Here is an 18,609-nt window from a genome sequence, read left to right as displayed (position 1 = left end):
ACAACCATAGAGCTCTGTGGTACACGTGGAGTTTTTCCTGTAGGGCTCTCACAATGACATAGGTGTGACAGCTCTTCGCACAGCCTCTCCTGATTTCTGGCCAGGTTAAGGTCTCTGTCATAAATTTTAACAGTTAATTTAACATTTAATGAAACCCCAAAGGAGGTGATGGAGCCATGTAATTTCTGGGGGAAGAGATTATACAGGCAAGAGGAATAACAAGTGCAAAGACCTGAGGTGGGATTGTGCCCGGTATGTTTGAGGAATCACATGGTGGCCAGTGTGACTGAAGTGATGTGAGCAAAGAGGGAGAGTAGAGGGTGAGGTCAGAGGTGTATTAGGGCCAGAACCTGTAGGGCATTGCAGGCATTGCAGGTGAGAACCACTGAAATGTTCTGAGTCAAGAAGGGACATTGGCTGACTCAGGTTGTAACAGGAGCATCTTGGCTGTTTTTCAGTTTCCCCCCAGTTTTATTGAGATATAATTGCCATACATCACTGTATAAGTTTAAGGTATATAATATAACTAGAGGCCCAGTGCACGAAATTCATGCATGGTGGTGGTGGTGGGGGGGTGTCCCTCAGCCCAGCCTGTACCCTCTCCAATCAGGGACATCCCTCTCACAATCCTGGACTGCTGGCTCCTAATCACTCACCTGCCTGCCCGGTCGCCCCTAACTTCCCCCCCCCCCCCCGCCAGCCTGGTTGCCCCCAACTGCCCCCCCTGCCAGCCTGGTCACCCCTTTCAGCCCCCCCCCACCTCTCACCAGCCTGGTCGCCCCATGCCGCCTGCTGTTCAGTTGTTTGGTCGTCCCTCACTAAGCCCCTGCCGGCCTGGTCTCCCCATGCAGCCTGCTTGTTCAGTCATTTGGTTGTCCCTCACTAACTTCCCTGCCGGCCTGGTCATAGGCAGCCATCTTGTGAGGGCGTGAGGGTTAATTTGCATATCACCACTTTATTATATAGGATGGTTTGACTTATGTATATTATGAAATGATTACCAAAATAAGTTTAGTTGGCATCCATCATATAGATACAATAAAAAGAAAAATATTTTTCCCTTGTAATAAAAACTCTTAGATTTTAACAACGCTCCCATATACCATACAGCAGTGTTAGCTGTAGCCATCCTGTTGCATATTAGATTCCTAGTACTTATCTATCTTATAACTGTAAGTGTGTACCTTTTTGTTGTTGTTGTTAATTCTCGCCTGAAGATATTTTATTCCATTGATTTTTTAGAGAGAGTGGAAAGGAGGGAGGGAAGCAGAGGAGGAAGAGAGAGAGAGAGAGAGAGAGAGAGAGAGAGAGAGAGAGAGAGAGAGAGAGAGAAACATTGATGTGAGAGAGACACATTGATTGGTTGCCTCCCACATGTGCCCCAAGCAGGTCGGGGATCAAACCTGCAACCCAGGTATGTGCACTTGACCGGGAATTGAGCCCCCAGTCCTTCAGTGCACAGGCTGATGCTCTAACCACTGAACACCACCAGCCAGGGCAGAAGTTTGTACCTTTTGACCAATTTCCTCTAATGCCCCTCCACCCACCCCCCCACTTCTGGCAGCCACAAGTCTTATCTATTTTTTCTATGAGTTTGTTATTGTTGTTTTAGATTCCACATATAAGGGGGATCATTCAGTATTTCTTTTTCTCTGATCCCGTTTCTGACCAGCCATGTGCCTAAGCCTCCTTGTGTGCTGAAGCTGCTATGGATGTGTCTTTGTTTTCAAGTTTCTTCTGACAGTTTGGTATGGTTTTCACTCGGGATGGGGAACACTGGGCTGAAGTGTGTGAGGAGTGAAGGATGGATGGTATGCAGGGCAGATGGAGAAATGCCATGGATGTGCCAGGCTCCCACCCTCATAGAGACAAGTCAATGAGTTACTGAACCCTCCAGACCTCTGTCTCTTCTTGTATAAAAACTGGTGAATTCTACCTGTTCTGCCAGTGCTGGCCAGGGCTGCCATAAAGTTTCAGACAGTGCACAGCATCTCATCGCCATCCTCATCCTCAACACGAGTCTCCTCTAAACCTGGGCCAAGCCTGGGTTTGGCTGCTGGGTTTACCCACAGGAGCTACTAGCACTGACAGGTGCACGGGGGGGGGGGGGGGGGGGGGGGGGGTCCAGGATCCAGGGGGCCGGCATGAGCATGAACTCAGGAGCCAAGACCCACATCATTTCAGAGTCCTAGCAATGAGTGTCTGAGTTCCAGCTCTAGCAGTGTCCTCAAAGAGGAGCAGGGGAAAGCTCCCCAGCTCCCAGGCCAGGAGGGAGACCCGGTTGTGGTTGTCTGGAAGATGCCCTCTCTGCCTCCCCCCCTCCTCTCCTTACCAGCTGCGTGACCCGGGGAGGATCTTGTGGCCTCTCAGAGTCGTTTCTTCGTCTGTAAAACGCTTGGCTGAGGACCCAACAGCAGTGTGGGTTAAAGGACACAGTAGGGTGCCTGGCACCCTCACCTCATGTGTTTCTGGGGCAAATCTGAGCCTCCCGCTTCCTCTCTCCCAATGGAATGAATGCGAAAGCGTCCCGGGATTGCTGCGGACTACAGAAGACTGAAACACTGCCCACGGTTCAGGAAAGCGCCCCAGAGCAGGGTGCCGTGGATGTGAGGCAGGGACCAGCAGGCCTCCACAAACTTCTCAGACCGCCCAGGTGGCGGCACAGCCACCGCGCACCTTCCAGGGGTAACTGGGATTCCTCAGCGGAAAGACCTTACCGTGTTTCTCCAACGACACGTTCCCCGAGGCCAGTGCCCTACTTTATCTGGCGCTCAGCCGGAAGACACAGCGGCCCGGACGGGGATGCGGGTGGGAGCGGGCTGTCCCGGACAGGGCTGTACCCCCGGCTCTCCCCCGGCGCCCACCCCCGCGCCTACCGCACTTGGCGTGCATTCTCAGGGTTCCGCAGGTCCCGAGGCCTGTCTCACCTTCCCCCCTGGGAACCCAGCTTTAGAAGCTGACCCCCGCGGACTCTGCGAGCCCACGGCCAGGGGTAGAGGCCGGGATGCGGCTGCGGGCCTGACGCCAGCGGCTGGGCAGCTGGCTGGGGAGCGCGCGGAGCCCGGGGCCCTGCGACGAGGAGCGAGCGCCGGCGGTGCAGCGCCGCTACCAGCCCGGGTGGGGCGGGAGGCGGGAGGCGGGAGGCGGGAGGCGGGGCCAGAGCGGGCGCATGACGCGCGGCGCCGGCCAATGGGGCGCGCGCCCGAGGCCGAGCCTCCTGCGAGCCTTCGCTGCGCCCGCGGTGTCACGTGAGCCGCGGGGAGTGAGCGCCCAGCGAGCGGCGGCGGCCGCAGCGACTCGCGGGCCCGCGGGCGAGTGAGCGAGAGCGGCTCGGCCCGCGGCCGCCGTGGGACCGGGAGCCAGACCGCTGCCCTCAGCCCAGCCCGCTGGGCCTCAGGACCGCCGGGGCCTGGCCGCCGGCCGGGCGTGAGCCGAATTCAGGTGGGAGAGGCGCGGCGAGGCCGGACGGCCGCGTGGACGCGGCCCGGGGCGCTCAGGGGGCTGACTGGGACGCGGGGGCTGGGGTGGTCCTGGACCTCGTCTGGGCGAGTGGCCCGGCGCCCGCGCCCTTGTCCCAGGCTCCTCGAGAGCGTCCGAGGAAATGCCCGAGGAACGGGCACATCCTGCGCGCGGGCCGTGGGGGTCGGACCAGCCGGTGGGAGAGTGAACCCTGTTGTCCGCTGGCACTTTCCCGGCGCCGGTCCGAACCGCCGCCTCGGCGCCTGGCCCCTCGTATCTGCTCGCGCCCCGCCGGCCTGCCCTTCCATATGGCGGGCACCCGGCGGGGCCTGGCGAGCGGACCGGGCAGGCGGACGTACCGGCCCGCCGGGCCGGGGAGGCGGGGGACGGAGGGCCTGGGGTGGAGGGGTTACTGTCGGTCAGCAGCCGCGGCCTGCTCGGGAGGGGGCGCGGGCCGAGGGCGCGGTGCTCGGCGGGCAGCACCCCGGACCTCCACCGAGGGGTCTGGGCGGGCTCCCAACCCTCCCAACCCCTCCTTTCCCACGCACGTTCACACGCGCGCGCGCGCGCACACACACACACGCACACACACACACACACACCCGGGCACCGACGCTGGCTCCACGCGCGAGTACGTCGCGGACACACTCCCGTCCTGCCACACCGGCCGCCGCGCACCACGCCCGCACACGCACGGCCACACGGCACGCACTCGCACCCTGTCGCGTACACTCGCTCCGCTCCCACGGCTCGTACTCCCACTGCCCGCTCAGCCTCCTGGCCTGTTGGGCTGAACTGTTAGCAGAGCGATGGCCGGGGACTGGCGGGGGCGGGGGCAGAGAAGAAGCCATCCCCTCCCTCCCTGGCCGTCCGGTTCCCTCTCTGCTCCCCACTGTGGTGTTCCCTATGGAACCCCTTCCTGACCCGTGCCGCCCTCCCTCCCCACTCCACTCGCGGGCAAAGAGGGGCTTGCTCGCCCAATCCCAGCAATGGGGGTTGACAACATTATCAAATGTCCGAACCCCTCAAATCATGTCCCCCCTCTAAGGACCGGGTGGCTTGTGGGGCTCTCCGGCCACCCTGCAGGTGCGAGGACGCCCGGGCTCGCGGACTTTGGGGCCTGCCGGCTGAGCGGGTAGCCCAGACTCTTATTTTGAAGGGCGGCCTCGTCCGCCACCCCCTTGATTTGCACGCTGACCCAATGGCAAGCCCTTGGCCGGCGCTGGGCTTGTTATCAATTACATGTTGTTCCTGCTGCCGCTGTGTCCCCGGGAGGATAAACAGCAGGCCTGGCGCGCCGAAGGGGGTAGGGGGGGGGGGTAAGGGGCGGAGTCCGGTGGACTGCTGGGGACGGTGCCCGGAACAGTGCGTCCCCTCCCCGCGCCGCGAAGCCTGTGCCCCTGGCCGTGCCACGTGCTTGCTGTGTTTTAGGGGCCTGAGCCGACTCAGCCCTGGCGTGCCCTTTTTCAGATGCCCTCTCCTCAGCAGTTCCAGAGCCCCTTCTAGGCTCTGAGTGTCTCAGCGTCCAGCCCAGGCTGCTCAGTCCTGCATTGCTACACTGCTGCTTGACCCTGGGGTTCTACAACAGGTCTCATTCTACCCTCCTGACCCGCCCCCCTTCCTTCCTGGCTCCCTTTCAGCATCGGCCTTTCACTCCCTCAATCAGCAAAGTTTGCCAGGTCCTGTTTTACACTGGAATACAGAGGTGGACTGAATGAACAGTCAGAACAGCTTATATTCTGGTGGGGAGGTAGACAGAAAATAAAGTACACAAACACATAACGAAGATAGTTTCTGGCCTTGGCAACTGCTAGGAAGAATATAACGTGGGATGATGTACTAGAGAATGGTTAGGGGAGGCCCCACCCCGAGTGACTTCTGAGCTGAGATTGAAGTAAGTTACTCCTATTTGGAGTACTGGGGAAAGAGGGATGCTCAGAGAGGGGGCAGCCAGAATAGTGGCCCGAAGTCCATGAAGTTGGTGAGCTTGGTACACAGCTGGTGTGGAGCAGGTGGAGGTGAGATGTGGGTGAGATGAGCAGGGCCCAGGTGCTGGGTGCTGGGAAAGGCTGGGTCACATTTCCTTGGGAAACTATTGGAGGTTTCCTCCCACCCTATCCTACTGTACTTACTTATTTCTTTTTATATAATTTTATCTGTGACTTTCTCAGTTTATATCTAGAAAAGGAAGGCCTCCTTTAATAAGAATCACAGTACCATCATCACACTTAAAAATATCAAGACAAATTCCTTGATATTATGGAATATTCAGTTGGTGGTCACAATTTAGAGGAGAGCTTAAGTGGGCAGGAACATGGTCTGATCTGCTTCTTCCCACCAGTCCCGGCCTCTTCCCGGGTTCCAGGAAGGCTGGAGTCCCCCGTATTCCTTAACATCACAGCAGAGGGACAGAAAGACCATATGTTCCCCCATTTGGAGGCTAATCTTAATGGCTGGTACTGACCATGCCCTGTGTTCATGCCAGCCCTGTAGTAAGTGCTCATCATATGATAGATAGCTCATTGGACTCTTAAAGCAAGAGAACTAGGCACTGCTGGCAGCATCCCCACCCAGTAGACCAAGACAGGCACAGAGACGTTGTGCCACCTGTCCAAGATCATCCGCTCAGCTGGCATACTGCACAGGTAGGATCATAGCCCCCTGTTCAGAGGGTGGGGGGTGACAGGGGTGAGGGAGGTGTAGGGCCAAGTGTGAGTTGCCCTTTATATTATCTGGCATTTTTATTCCTTAAGGCACCTGATTTGGTGAATAGAGTGTATTTTAAAATACCCAATTTTAAGTCCTTAGCTGAGTATTTCGACTAAAAGCCAAATGTCCTGGTGAAACTTCCCAGAAGTGCAGACTTGCCAAGGGCATCCACCTTGCCTTGTTTCCTGGAGCTCTGAAGCTTCCCTGATCAGTTTGGAACTGAGGTCAAAGGTCCTGAGGTCATTGGGAACATGAAACATGGGGAAACTGAGATTTGGGGAGGACTTGCCCAAGGTCACAGTTGATGATGACCAGCCTTGGGAGCTCTCTGCCCAGGGCTGGGCCTCTTGACTGTTGGGCAGTGCTGGGTGACAGGCCCAGTTGTGGTCTTGGAGACAGAGCATGGGGGTGGGTGCAGAGGTGATGTCAGGCAGCAGAGAAGCGCTGGCTTCAGGTGCAGAATATCCCCAACCTCAATAAACATCCACTCATGATCACTGGGTGGGGACAAAGGTCCACAGAGGTGGCCCCATCACAGCCTGACACTGTTGACTCTCCTTGGACACCAGATCTAGCATGGCCTTCAGAGGACACAGCTTTCCCCTCTCCTCTCTGTTGACATTCTCTGAGCTCCTCCTGGGCACCAGCTGCCACACTGGGAACTGGGGACACAGCGGACACCTACAGCCCAGCCTGCTGTCGTGGAGAGCATGGTCTAGTTGGGAGATAGGAGTTAGCTGGGTCTTCCCGAGGTTGTGAGTGCTCCATGGGTGCAGGCGAAGGGGGTCTTCTCTACGGGCCTACTGGGCGGTTGTGAAGTCACATGAGGTAAGATCTGGGTCCACCTCTGCTCCTGTGAGTTCTCCCAGGGATAGAACCTCAGTAAAATGTCTGTTTTGTCAGGCCTGTCCCTCCTCTCTTTTCACAAAGGAGGCAGCCAAGCTCAGATGGGTTTGAGAGCTTGAGGGTGGTGAGCTGCCCGCTTCAGATGGGGAAACAGGGCCTTGAGGGCAGGCACAATGGGTCTTTAATTTTTTGCCACAAACTAGAGTTGCCTAATTAAAATATAGACTGTCCAGTTAAACTTGAATTTCAGATATAGTAATTTTTTAATATAAGCAAGTCCCATCTAATATTTGGGACATACATTACAAATTAAAAGTTGTTCATTTTTTAAACTCTGAAATTCAAATTTAACTGGGCAGCCTGTATTTTTATTTGCTCAATCTGGCAACCCTACCCAAGCCCCAGCAACACAAGGGTCAAAGGGCAAATGGCCATTCTTCTTCCCCACTCTAATGAGTCAACAGGAATGAAGCTGAGGTCAGATGTCCTCAGAAATGCAGCAACTCTGAATAACTGGACAGGGTTCTTGACTTTGGCTGTTCCAAGGTGCAGAGAGCCTCCTCACATACCTTTCTTGCTCACACGCAGTCACAATCATTCACAGACACACGTGTGTCCCTTTCCAGAATTATTTTGGAAAATATGTTTGAAAGCAAAAGTGCCCCAGGTTGTGCAATGGGTTTGGGAGAGCACTCTTACAAACTGGTGGCGCAATTTCAGAAAACACTCTTGCAGAGAGAGTTATCCTGGGGTGTGGACAGAGGCAGGATCCAGGCATTTGGCAATGGGGACTGTGAGCAGGTGGGGGGGTGGGGGTACAGGCCCACGAGATGGCAGGTAAGTGTGCTGTTCTGATCGGCGCTCTGTTGTTCCTCTCCACAGCCAGCAGTGGCACGGCCAGGCCAGCATGGTGGACCACTTGCTTCCAGTGGACGAGAACTTCTCGTCGCCGAAGTGCCGGGTTGGTTATTTGGGAGACAGGCTGGTAAGCAGGCAAGCGTACCACATGCTGCCCTCACCCCCCTCAGAAGATGACAGTGATGCCTCCAGCCTCTGCTCCTGCGCCAGCCCCGACTCGCAAGCCCTCTGCTCCTGCTACAGCAGTGGCCCGGGCGCTGAGGGCCAGGACAACATCTTGGACTTCCTGCTATCCCAGGCTACGCTGGGCAGTGGTGGCAGTGGCAACATTGGGACCAGCAGTGGTCCTGTGACCTGGGAGGCCTGGCGGAGGGCACCGGCACCTGTGAAGGGGGAGCATTTCTGCTTCCCAGAGTTTCCTGTCGGTGACCCCGATGATGTTCCAAGGCCCTTCCAGCCCACTCTGGAGGAGATTGAAGAGTTTCTGGAGGAGAACATGGAGCTGGGGGTCAAGGAGGCTCCAGAGAGCAACAATAAGGATGTGGAGGTCTGTAGTCAGCTCTCAGCTGGGCCACACAGGAGCCATCTCCATCCTGGGTCTGGTGGGAGAGAGCGCTGTGCTCCCCAGCCAGGTGGTGCCAATGCGGGTGACACTCAGGGCCCAGGTGGGGGGCCTGCACCAGATGGCCCCATCCCCTTGCTGCTGCAGATTCAACCTGTGCAGGTGAAGCAGGAATCGGGCACAGAGCCCTCCTCCCCTGGGCAGGCGCCCGAGAGTGTCAAGGTAGCCCAGCTCCTGGTCAACATCCAGGGGCAGACCTTTGCACTCCTGCCCCAGGTGGTGCCCTCCTCGAACTTGAACGTGCCCTCCAAGTTCGTGCGCATTGCCCCTGTGCCCATTGCTGCCAAGCCCATTGGGTCAGGACCCCTCGGGCCCGGCCCCACCGGCCTCCTCATGGGCCAGAAGTTCCCCAAGAACCCGGCGGCAGAACTCATCAAAATGCACAAATGTACTTTCCCCGGATGCAGCAAGATGTACACCAAAAGCAGCCACCTCAAGGCCCACCTACGACGGCACACAGGCGAGAAGCCCTTTGCCTGCACCTGGCCGGGCTGTGGCTGGAGGTCAGTATGAGGGGTGACAGGCTGGGTGGTGAGTGCTGCCCCTTATCTCTGTTCTTCTGGGTGTGCCGCGAAGGCTGATTTCTCTTACATTAGGTAAGACTGATTAGGAAGGGGAGAGGGGTGGGCAGGGGGCAGTGCCAGAGCTAGCAACGGTTGCTCAGAGGTTTGCTTGTCCCTCCTGATCACTAAAGCCAGAAAACAACAGGTCTCCTGGTAAGGTTTGCTGGGGCTTGTGCTGAGAGCGAGGGGGCTGAGCCAGGGCAGAAGGGCTCTCATAGCATAACAGGGACAGTTGAGAATGATGGGGCCTAGGGCAGAAGGGCTCTCATAGCATAACAGGGACAGTTGAGAATGATGGGGCCTGGGCTGTGTGCCAGATGGGGCTTTGACCATGTGTGCACTGTCCCCTCTGCCTCGCAGCACCCCAAAGGGTAAGTACCACCCTTACTCCCATCTTACTGCTTACTGCAGACTGAGGCTCAGACTGGCTAAGTAACTTGCGCAAGGTCACACAGCTTTGTAAATGGGATTTGAACCCAAGTGGTCATATTAGAGCAGTCACATCCTGAAAATGCTGTTTCCCAACCAAAGGGACCAGCTTCCCTTACAGAAGTCCCTGGGCACATGGGTTGGGCCAGGCCCTTGCTCCCATGGGAGACCTAGAGGTGTGTTAGAGAAGCTGTAAAAGCCAACCACAAGGGAGGACCCAGCTGGGTGTGCTGACCGCAAGGTGGAAGGCTCTACTCTATGTAGCATGGCGGGGAAACCAACTCTCAATGGACGGGGCTCTTTTTAGGGTTACCCAGCCCTCAGGCAGCATAGCTGGATGGGACCCCAGTGGAGCTCCCTTCCCTGGCCCCAGGTGCTGGCTCACCTTCTTTGGGAGAGCATGTCCACCTTTTCCTGAAAAGCAGGCAGCCAGCCAGGAGCCCAGCCAGGAGCTCAGACGCTTAGGGGTGCCACAGCTGGGCTCTCCCCAGATTAGGATGCCCACCCTGCTGGAATCTCTGGCCTGCCTGGGAGGGTAGCTTGTTCTACTGGCACATTCCTGGGTTTTGCTGATGTGGCTGTTGCTACATGTGTGAGTGTGTGAGAGAGCGATGTGGCATGTCCCATCTGTGTGCAGAACTGGATCTTGCAAGTGGCTGTATAACTTTGTGTGCACATGTGTATGCATCTTGCTTTTTTCAGGCGTGCCTCTGCTGCATGACCATGTGTGTACCTTGTCTATGAGTGTGCATCCATGTTGGTGTGGCTCACAGGGAGCCGTTTGCAGCTTTTGTTTTTTTGACTAGACTTTTGTCTGAGAGTTCCTGAGAGTGGTCTCAGGGTGGGAGATGCCACTCCTGGAGTCCTGGCTGGCCCAGGACAGGAGCTGTGACTGGAATGTTTGATGTAATGCTGGCAGCCCCTTTCCATGGGAGTGCAGAGGTGACCAGGGAAGGGACTTGTCCCAAAAAGCATCTTGGGTTATGGAGGCCCTTCCTGAGTGCAGGCACCCTCCACCCCAAGGCCTCGAAGGTGCCAATCAGCAGACCCGCAGGGCTTCTTCCTGTGAGAGCCTGTGTTCTAGCCCCACCACATTGGGTGTCAGTGCTGGTGCTGTATGCCTTTGAGCCTCGTGCCGCACTCTGCCAAGTAGGACCTCGGGTACAGGCGCACTTGCAGGGCAGCTTGTGAGGCCTGATGTGGTGGTATGTGTGTAATGTTGGGTGGTCAGAGCTTGGGTCAGGGAGGAGACCAGAGACACGGGGCTTTAGAGGCAGGTACTCCACTACAGAGGGAAAGGTATTGAGGTGCCTGGTGGCATGGTTTAAAGCCCCAGTCCTGGTCAGCCTCCAGCTCGCTGTGTGCCCTCACGGTGGTCCCCCTTCCTAAGCCTCAGTTTCCTCATCTGTAAAGCGGGGGGGCCTACTCACTGCCTCTCCTTACCAGGGCCAGGGGTGCTCAGCAGTGCCCCTTTCTCATTGGTGGTATTGTCACTCTTAATCCAAGATCAGAGTCTGAGAAGAGAAGCTTCTCTGCCTGGCCTTTATGTGGGTGGTACCCCATCTCAGAGGCACCCCGAGACTTAGAGGGACTCCTCTTGGATGCATTCTCCTCTTGGTGGGGTGCAGGGCTGGAGAGAGGTTGGGCATTTGGCTTGGCAGAGCATCAGTCTGACTCTTATGATGGGCTCATCTTCCTGGGCGCCGTCCTCTGGCTGCTGTTGGCAAGTCTCCCTTCCATTTGGGATAGGACTGGGTGGGACCATAGAGGAAAGGTATGGTCCTTGGTCAAGGCTGCCCAATTGGTCCACTCCCACAAGAGGAGGGGACCTGTCTTCTAGGCTGTCGCAGAAAGCAGACAGGAACCACAGCCCAAATGCATCTTAGGAGGCAGATCTCAGCCCCGACACAGTGGCATTATGAGGTAGTGAGTTCCCCATGGCAGGAGGTATACAAACAATAGTGGGATTTATGGAGGGAATTCAGCTCTGCCACTCTTTAAGCCTTGGCATTGTTCCTCTTGCTCAGGATTCACTCAACAGGGAAAGGCATGGTAGGTGCGTGGCATGATGAGGTCCCTATGGAGTCGACCCTGGAGCCATCCCTGCCTCCAGCCACTCCTAGGGCTTCAAAGGGCATCCCTAGCTTCTCTCAAGCTCTTCCAGAGTGGAGGTCACACATGGCAGAGGCCCTGGGAGCCTAGCACGCTGCTTCTCAGGAGGGCTTTTTCTCTGAGAATTTGAGCGTCCCAGTTGGCCTTCAGGGATCCTCACACCCCGGGGATGTATACAAGACATGCATGTCCCTTAAATGTGGCCATAGCCTTCATCTGAGGGTCAGAGGTGAAGGGAGCCCTTGTAGCAGTCGGACAGGAGGACAGACCCAGCTTTGTGGCAGCTTGGTCTGGACAGGGCAGGAGAAGTGATGATGATGATGATGATGATGATGAGGAGGAGGAGGAGGAGAAGTGATGATGAGGAGGAGGAGAAGGAGCAGGTATCATGTTTATTGAGCAGTTACACTCTGCTAGGCACTATTCTAAGGTTCTCAGAGCTGGAATCCTCTCCACGAGTTATACTTGCTTGCATACCTCCTGCCACGGGGGACTCATTACCTCATGAGGCTCTTCTGGCCTTTATGTGTACTTTGTTTCACTTAAGCACCATCCAAGCTTCTCATTCTGGCCCACAGGCCCACATAATCTGTTTGCCGATCTCACCTTTGCAGGCCACGCTCCCACTTGGACCTCAGCCCTCTCTGTGCCCTCTCTTTCCAACGCTTCTTCCCCAGTGGCAACTGTAGGTGGTCTTATAATGGTCTCCGCTTTGTTTTGCACAGGTCACAGGCAGTAACTCACTGAGTCCTTACAGTAGCCTTGGAACATAGAGACATCAATATGCATTTTACAGAGGGGGAAATGGAGGCCCAGAAAGCCTGCAGGGACAGAGCTAGTGCGTATGGCTCTGGGTGCACCCCCAGGCAGTGCCTCATCCCCACCCTGACCTGCAAATAGTATGGCAGGCATGCCTCTCCCACCTGGAGACACCTGCAGTCGTGGGCTGGCTTTCCCCTCATCTTTCTCTGTGCACCTGGGGTTGTAATGGCTGGGTGTCCTCTCTCCCCCACAGGCCCTCAGCTTTTTCAGGTGGTACACCATGGGTGAGGGAAAAGAGCTAGCAATAGCAGCAGTGATAACAGCAGTTCCTGATGTGTGCTAAGCACTGCTCTGCATGCACCCAACACAGTAACTCATGTAATGTTCCAGCAAGTCCGTGAGGTATGCCTCAGTATGTTGTCCCCATTTTACAGAGAAGGAAATGAGGCACAGAGCATTTAAGTAAGTTCTCCATGGTCGGTCCCACAACGAGTAAGTGGCAGAGCCAGGAGTTCACCCTGGGCTGTCTGCCCTCAACCCCCTACCCCCAGACTGAGGATCTCTCTCCAGCCCCTTCTGCAAGCCTCTAGTCAGGTGTGGCCTGCTAGTGTTGAGAGGACCTCCACCTGCAGCTGGTCTTTGGAGTGGCACCCTACACGCTTGCTTGCCTCCCCATGTGGGGAGCTCCCCACTCCCAAGGCTGCCTCTCTTCTTCTTGCTGGGCCTGGTGAGCAGATTCCTCTTCCTCCTACCAGGCCTGTTCTGGCCCTGGCACTGTGTCCTGTGCCCCACCCTGTGCACCTTTGTGTGATGAACAGTATCCCTCCCTGCACTCCTCTCCCCCATTGTCACTTGCCCAGGTTACCAACCCCCGCTTCCTTCTGCTCTTGGTCCTGAAGCCAGTGTTCCCTGTCCCTTCCCCTCTTGTGACATGGTTCTGGCACCCTTGACAGGGTTGAAATCAGACTTTCCCTATTCCAAGCTAACCATCTGGGAAGTGGCTGCTTGCCTGCCTTCCTAGAAGTTTCCTTGCTTCACTCAGACACAGGCCTTCTTTGTTCCCTGCAGCGGAACGTCCTGTTCCAGAATGGCCAAGCAGTTCTGTCCAGAAAGAATCCCTTCCTGCTGCAGCTAATATGAATATTAATAACTTTCACCCCCCCGTGTGGCAGGTACTGTTGTCATCCCCAGAAGACACAGAGGCCCAGAGAAGGGGATTTGCAGGCCTGAGGCCACAGAGCCAAGAGGTGGCAGGGACGGCATTCAAGCCCAGTGGTCTGGCTCTCTTGGCCTGTGTCACTGCTTCCCCTACTCTATGAGGCATTCTCCGACCCATCCCTGCAGTCAGCTCGGCCTCCAAGTGTGGCTGGGCAGGTTGTGCACTGCACAACGCTGGGGGTGCCATTCCCATTGGGATCTTTGAGACTTGACTATAATCATGGCTTTCTGGCTGATGGAAGGGGTGCTTTGCACAAAGGTGTTGTGTGTGCCAGTGGTGGTGCTGACATTATAAGCTGCTCAGGAAAGACACCTGGACCTCTGTGCTTCCCTGTCCTGCACCCGGTAACACAATTCACATTAACCACCCACACACTCAAGGACCTTCCCAGAGGCCAGGCGCTGTGCTAAGCTCCTTGCTGATAATAGGAGTTCACAATTGTTGGGTGATTGCCATGTGTCAAGCACTGCTGTAAACACTTGTCGCCTTTTATAGTCCTCTGAGGCAGATCTGTCACTTACCTGGCTTCAGGTGGGGAAACAGCCTCAGAGAGCTTGCCAACTTGCCCATCTCAGCCACTTGTCCCCTCCCTCTGTGTGGTCCCCAGGTCTCTCCAGTGATGCTCTTTGGGACAATGTGAGTAGGGTGTAAGGCAGGGATCTTCTGAGGGTTCAGTTCCTAGGGACAGTACCTCTCAAATCGCAGGACCCTAAGGCAGTAGGGAGAGGGCTTGCGGATGGGGACAGCTTCTTCTCAGACCTGGCTTTCCCTTGGTGCCCCCATGATGGCAGGGACCCTGTGGTCCTGTGTCACTGCCTTTGGCCTCTGAGAAAAGTTCCGGAAGGTGGACAAGAATCCCAAGATTTTCATTAGATAAATGAGAAAACTGAGGCCCAGGATGGTTCTTAAGTTTGCTCAGGACCACATAGAGCTCCCAGTCGGGTGGGACCTGAGCAGATCCTGCTGTTCCACTGCTGTGGGACCCCCGGCAAGCCTCTTGTTCTCTTTGAGCTCTTACAATGTGATATCGTCAGTCCCATGGGGCTGATCCTGGCTCCCTGGAAAGTGCAGGCACGCCCAGTGCCTGGTGTCTGGGAAGGCTCTAGCACTGTCGATGGCATTTCCTGTAGCTTTCTGCCCACCTGCTCTGAAGCTGTATGTCCAACTCCAGCTGGAGGCACGTGGCCCTGGCCCAGGAGCTCAGGTCCAGGCTCTGACTGCCAGAGCCCGTTGATGCTGCTTCCTCCCTGGCACAGGGCTCCAGTGGCACATACCTTCTAGCCAGGCTCTGGGGGTGTGGCCAGGCCCTCTGTGGCCACCAGGGTGGCAGGATACAGCAGGGAGCTGTTTCAAGACCTTTGCGTGGGCCTCGGCTGCTCTGCCTTACCTGTGACCCTAGATCAGGCCCTCATCACTCTGAGCCTCAGTTTCCTCATCTGGAAAATGGGCCAGTTAGTCTTCCTTAATTCTGAAAACATGCTGAGAGTATTTCTCTGTACTCACCACATTTGGTGCTCTGGGATGGGGGTAGAAGAAACCTGGTCGTGCTCTTGGGGCAGGGCACCAGGGACAGCCAAGCCAAGCTGAGGTGCTTATCTTCCCTGCCTCTGGGCCCAGCTCCCCATCTGTGCTCAGGCCCTCCTGCTGCCCACCTGGGCATTCCCCAAGACTTGTCCTGCTGGGTCCTCCTGCTCCTTGGCAGGCTATAGGATCAAGGCCTCCATCCACAGGTCATGCCAGAGGTGGGCCATCACCCCCTACCCATTGGCTGGGTTGGGGACAGCTTTCCAGGGGCACCACCTAATCTACCTCTTGCTGTGTGACCCCAGGTCCAGGAACGGGGCTGTTGGGTCTGGCACTCCTGAGTGTGTGCAGATGTGCATGTATGTGTTCACATAGGTATACATGCATTGTGCGTGCGCATGTGCATACATGCGCGCACAGATGTGGAGTGGGTGACGTGTATATATGTATGAGTATGCACACGTGTGCAGTGTACCAGTGTCCATGACATGCACATACATGTGGCATGTGTGTATACACATGGGTGTGCTTTGCACATGTGTATGTGTGTGAGTGTGTGGTTTTGGGCGTGCATATGGGTGCATGGATGCACTAGGACTTGAGAGGACTGTCCCTATGACAGCTCCATCCTCCTGTGGGTGCCTGCTCTGGGTGCCTGCTGTGTCCACACTTTCATGTAAATGCACTGACTGGGCACCTACCATGCACCAGGTAGACGTGTCTTTCCTCATGGAGCTGATGGTCTAGTGGCACAGACTGACACTCATCAAAAAGTAAGAAATGGATTTAAAATTGCAACGACTGTGGCAGGGGCCAGGATAGAGGTGCATCGTGTTGTGGGAACCTAGAATGATGTAGTCGTGGAGGGCTTTCCTGAGGAAGTAACATTTGAACTGGGCTCTAAGGGATGGGTGGGAGGGAGCAAGGAGAAGGGAAGGACGAGCATTCTGGATAAAGGGAACAGTATTGCAAATGTCCTATGTCAAGAGGGAACAAGGACAGTCAGTATAGGTGGAGCACAGAGGAGAGTATGTGTGTGGGGAGTGGGGATGTGAGGGTGGGGAGAGCCTCAAATCCCTGACGTCAGTGACAGCTGTCTAAGCCCTGGGGCCAGTCAGTTCTTACCTCTCCCACTAGTGGCCTCTGGGCTATGGGAACACTTGCTCCTGGACAGACTGGGGCCAAGAGAGGGAGGTGGCAGGGGAACCATTTAAACTCAGAAGTACCTTGTAGAGGTACAGTTTTGTTTGGGGACATCTTAGGGGGTCCAGCTTTCAGGAAAACTGGGTCCAGGAATTGGGTGGGGCTCTTTTTTTTTTTTTTTTAATCTTTACCCAAGGCTATTTTTTTTCTATCAATATCTAGAGACAGTGTTGTTGTGGGGAGAGAGAAACATCGATGTGAGAGAGACAATTGATTGGCTGCCTCCTGCAAGCGTCCCTGCCGGGGCTGGGGAACCTGCCACCGAGGTTAATGCCCTTGACGGGAATCGACCCCACGACCCTTCAGTCCACAGGCCAGCGCTCTAACCACTGAGCAACCAGCCAGGGTGGGGTGAGTCTCTTTAATGGAGGCAAGGGAAAGGAGTCAAGAACTCCCTGCTCAGCTGGGGAAAGACACTTCTCCTCAGCCTCACTTTCTCCTCCAGTTGGGCTTCCCAATGTAGACCTCCACGGAAGCCCCAAGTTCTGGATAGCTTCAGTTAGGGCAAGCTGATACCACTGCACGCCAGAGGGGGGCGGTGTTTGGGGTGGGGTGGGGTGGGTGGAGAGAAAGTCAGATCTCTGGTAGGCTTGAAAGCCTGTCCCAGCACCTACCAGCCCCTCTCAGGCCCAGATGCAGGAGAATGGCCTGCTGTGCTGGCAGAGCCTTTGATTTACATGGGGAGGGGGCTCGGGACAGTGGATTTTCACCATAAATTTAGAAGCACTTGGGTAGCTGAAGTACCCTGGGCTGCCCAGCTGGTGGAGTCCTGGGGATCCACTGCTGGCCTGGGTGTATGTGTTTGGGGGGGATGGGGGTGGTTGGGGCAGGGCGGGCCAGCCTGGCCTCACTGATTGCTGTGTCCCTGTAGGTTCTCCCGTTCAGATGAACTGTCAAGGCACCGGCGTTCGCACTCAGGCGTGAAGCCCTACCAGTGCCCTGTGTGTGAGAAGAAGTTCGCGCGGAGTGACCACCTGTCCAAGCACATCAAGGTGCATCGCTTCCCCCGGAGCAGTCGCTCCGTACGTGCTGCCAACTGACCCCCCACCTCACCCACCCACACAACCATTACCGCTACCACCTGCTCACCCCATCCCACCAGCCCCATCAGATCGTCCAGATTGCCCATATATTTTGTAGCAATAATTTATTTGCCTCCTTCAGAGAGATGTGACAATGTTGCCAACCCAGCAGCCTGGGTTGGTATGAGTAGAGGGGGGCTGGCCTGGGAGGCAGGAACCCAGAGCCCCCCACCTGCTGCCTTTCCTGGGGAGACCCAGCCCCTGACCCAGGAGGCCGGCCTTTGTGCCTTTGCACCTTCGTGCCTTCCTGCGCCGCTGTCACAGGCCTCTGCCGCAGTGTCTGGGGGCCTGGCCCTTCTCCCACTGGGCTCCCTGCTTGGGCCAGGGCCAGCACTTTATTGCCCGGGAAGATGAAATGTGCAGTTTTGAAATGTCTGTTCCCACAGGGAGCCACACTGGGGAAAAGATAGTAGGCCAAAAGTCCTGGGCTGCACTGTGGTGTGCAGGTGGTTTTGTCCAAATGCTTTGCTCAGCCTGCATACCAGAAGGTATGGCAGGGCTGTTAGGGGTGCAGGACCTGGCCTCCTGGTGGCTACAGGATTGGGGTGAAAAGTCCCCCCTCTGGGGGCTGACAGTGCATGTGCTTCAGTTAAATGTGCAGGGCAGGCAGACAGATGCAGGCTAGCCCCGGAGCATCTGCACCCAGTGTGGCTTATCTCCTCGTCCAGGTTCCAGACACCAGCCTCCAGAGTCACCTTTTGGGAGGAGAGGGGAACAGGCTGTGTAGCGAGTAGAAGAAGCAGATAAAGCCCCCAGTCCTTTAGAAATGCATTCCTCATTTTGTCTAGAAATTAATATCAAATGAACTAGCTTGTTTTGATAGGTTTATTTCACATCCTATGAATGTATGTAAATAAACTGTACATAGGTACATCTACATAAAATATCTTTTAATAACATCAGCATTTGTGTAAATTTGAAATTTTAAAAATCTATAAAGCTGGTGTATATATGTTACAATTATGTATATTTTCTTTGGTCCTTCATAAAAATATATTTACTTTGCCAATAAAAAGAAAAAAGAACTCAATAACTTTATGATATTCATACACTGTTTTCCTCTGCTCTGCCAGGAAATGAGGTAATCTGGGGGCCGAGTCTCAGGTGACCATGAGGTTTATACCTGGAAGGAAACAAAGGCACCTTTGGGGTTAAGCCCCAGGCCCCGCCATGCAGGGTTCCCACACAGCCCCACCTCCAGGCTGGCTGTTAGGTTTCGCT

General features: G+C 55.7%; 1 protein-coding gene across 2 annotated transcripts; it reads left to right on the top strand.

The window, feature by feature from the left end:
* Positions 1-3,268: 3,268 nt before the first annotated feature.
* On the top strand, positions 3,269-18,390 carry KLF15 (KLF transcription factor 15). 2 transcript variants are annotated; one of them, XM_079784645.1, is made up of 3 exons: positions 3,269-3,441; positions 7,897-8,997; positions 17,178-18,390. In XM_079784645.1, exons 2-3 carry the CDS (start codon positions 7,922-7,924, stop codon positions 17,344-17,346), a joined length of 1,245 nt encoding a protein of 414 aa, XP_079640771.1. In that variant the 5' UTR covers positions 3,269-3,441; positions 7,897-7,921; the 3' UTR covers positions 17,347-18,390. The 2 variants fall into 2 exon arrangements, with proteins under 2 accessions (XP_079640771.1, XP_079640772.1); XM_079784646.1 differs by lacking the exon at positions 3,269-3,441 and adding an exon at positions 5,465-6,104.
* Positions 18,391-18,609: the final 219 nt, after the last annotated feature.

This window comes from Cnephaeus nilssonii, assembly GCF_951640355.1.
Source record: "Cnephaeus nilssonii genome assembly, chromosome: 11".
Classification (NCBI taxonomy): domain Eukaryota; kingdom Metazoa; phylum Chordata; class Mammalia; order Chiroptera; family Vespertilionidae; genus Cnephaeus; species Cnephaeus nilssonii.
This window is presented reverse-complemented; position numbering and strand designations above follow the sequence as displayed.

What these genes read in the sequence shown, in the direction of transcription:
- KLF15 (XM_079784645.1), top strand. Translation starts at nt 7,922, where the DNA reads ATGGTGGACCACTTGCTTCCAGTGGACGAGAACTTCTCGTCGCCGAAG. An exon ending in TGGCCGGGCTGTGGCTGGAG is followed by an intron (nt 8,998 to 17,177) that starts GTCAGTATGAGG and finishes GTGTCCCTGTAG; the next exon opens with GTTCTCCCGTTCAGATGAAC.